General features: G+C 33.4%; 1 protein-coding gene across 1 annotated transcript; it reads right to left on the reverse strand.

Annotated features, from left to right (window-relative positions):
• Nucleotides 1-282: 282 nt before the first annotated feature.
• LOC125077964 lies at nucleotides 283-1,734 on the reverse strand. Its single transcript, XM_047690098.1, has one exon. It carries the CDS (start codon nucleotides 1,732-1,734, stop codon nucleotides 283-285), a length of 1,452 nt encoding a protein of 483 aa, XP_047546054.1.
• Nucleotides 1,735-2,452: the final 718 nt, after the last annotated feature.

The raw sequence follows: 2,452 nt of genomic DNA on the forward strand, positions 1-2,452 counted from the left end.
AGTAACTCAATGGCCGTATTAGTGAAATTTAGTATTGGTACTACGTTAGCTTTTACTGAATTATGCGTAATAATAGCGATACCTCCGTAACCATCGTCCCTATCTTTTCGAAAAATATTATATCCGCTTATTCTTAAATTTGAATTGCAGTCTAACCAGGTTTCGCAAACAACAGCAATATGAATTTTCTCTAAATACAAAAACTGTTTAATTGCTGCCAATTTGTTCTTGATGCTTTGCGCATTCCACTGCATTATGTTAAGCCTCTGTATTCTAACTTCACTAGCCATCTGTGTTACTAAAAAGTAGGTTCTTCACAAAAGATAAACTCAATAATTTGCTTCCGAACATAATTACAAACCATTCAAATATTAATGTTAAAATTTGTTGTATCTTCTTTCTTCCCGAATACTTCTTAATAAAAATAATATCAGCAATCCTTTCAATTAATTCAGAACATGTTATTTTTGATTTGGTTACGTCTTCTGTTTTGTTTTTTTCATTCTCTTGAGGATAATGTTCTGTACTCGATTCGCTATCAATTTCCTTAAAATCATTAACCTTTTCTCTATTGTAGCTTTTCTTATTTTTGGTTTTCGTAGATTTCCTAAAGATATTACTCGGCTTTGTTGATTCGGGATTACCTACTTTTAAACATTCAGCATAGGTTCTTGGCGCTAAGGAGTCAGTCGAAATAGCAGGAGACAGATTGGATTTTCGTAGAGGACTTTTATGATGAATGACTTTATTCACTGGTGGAGTGGGAGGCACATACATTGTTAGGGCTTTCTTATACGTGACATTAAAATCTGACATAATTTCTCTAATTTTATTTTCTTTTTTATAGACAGGACATAATTTACTCAAAGCTAAATGTTGGCCTGAACAATTAATACATTTAAAAGTTGTAGCTTCACAATTGTCATGATTGTCACCACATTTCGGACATACTGTTTTCTTACTTGGACATATCTTTTTACTATGACCAAATCGCCAACACTTAGAACATTGAGTAACAAAAAATTTATAGGGTTCTATCTTAACTCTTATGTCATACACATATACGTGCTGAGGAAGAAATGTACCTTTAAATCCTAAACGAACTGTTTCACTATCAATCCAGCCCGTTCCACTATCATTTCTCCGCATAAGCCTTTTAACTGATACTAACTCATTTTCAGTCTTTATATTCTGTTTAATCTCATCTTCTGACAACTCAATTTCAACATTCCTAATGATACCATATGATAATCCTACTTCATATGTCTTTTGAATTCTCCACCCACTTTCTAAAAAGGTCGTGCAATCAATAAGTTTATTCGCGCTGTCTTCTTTACTAAATTGAATTAGAACCTTGTAAGGGTTAATGTATTTAACTCGAGTGATATTCATTATATTTTCTTTTTTCAATAACTTAGCCATCTGAAATTGTTTAGGTAATATTTCTTTGGAATATATACAAATTTCTATAATATCATCTTGAAGATTAGTTTGAGATCTTGTTTTTCTAGTCTGTACTCTTTTTACTTGCCTATCAACGGTTGTCCATTCATTTGTTGAGTCTGACGACCGCAAACGCTTATTTGCCCTTCTACTATCCTCATCATCCATACATGTTAATTCAGCATCGGAATGTAATAATTCCGTATCCATAATAATATTATCGTTTCTAATAGTGCACTCTTCAACAAGGTTTACATTCTCCGTGACTAGAATATTATTATTCAACTCCATTATACTGCACCATACGGCCGGGAGCCGCCAGCGGCTGCGCACGTGTAGATAACGCCGTGACGGCCCTTGATTCTTAGTAAACAATTAGTACGTCGATAACACTCCGCAATAACACAACCGCACTAAACAAATGTACGATCCGAACTAGCAAGAGAGTTGCTATTCAAATCTTGTATTAGGTTATCATAAAGTTGACTTGTTCTTGGGATTAGCGAGTTAACAACCATAACCGCCGCTAACCCGTTAACCGCCTTGAAAAATTCTATAGCGATTTAATTGACTTTCTTGGATACTTTAATGGAACCCTGAGTCTAAAACTATTGAAAAGAAAGGAACATTCAATTTCATTATTCGAAATTTTAAATAGCAATAACAGATATAATTTTTGTCTACGACTATCTAAGACTATCTAATTCCGTGTAAAAAACGTTTAGTCTGTCATTATAACTATACATAAAATTTAGATTTTTCCAACTGAAAAAGTAAGATACCAAAGAAAGCGCTTCTGAACTCGCTTAATCCTAAGCACATGTGTAGAGTAATGTGGCCGCCAGACGACTTTGCAATACTCCAAAAATACTAAGTACTGAAGCTTTGTATAAAAGTATTTTTGTGCTAGACTTGGTAAATTTCTTTCCATTTCTCATTACGATGCCCAACATTTTAGATGGACGTTTAATTTTATTGTCAATGTGAGGTATAAAAGATAAATTTAGAA

This window comes from Vanessa atalanta, chromosome 4 (assembly GCF_905147765.1).
Source record: "Vanessa atalanta chromosome 4, ilVanAtal1.2, whole genome shotgun sequence".
Taxonomy (NCBI): domain Eukaryota; kingdom Metazoa; phylum Arthropoda; class Insecta; order Lepidoptera; family Nymphalidae; genus Vanessa; species Vanessa atalanta.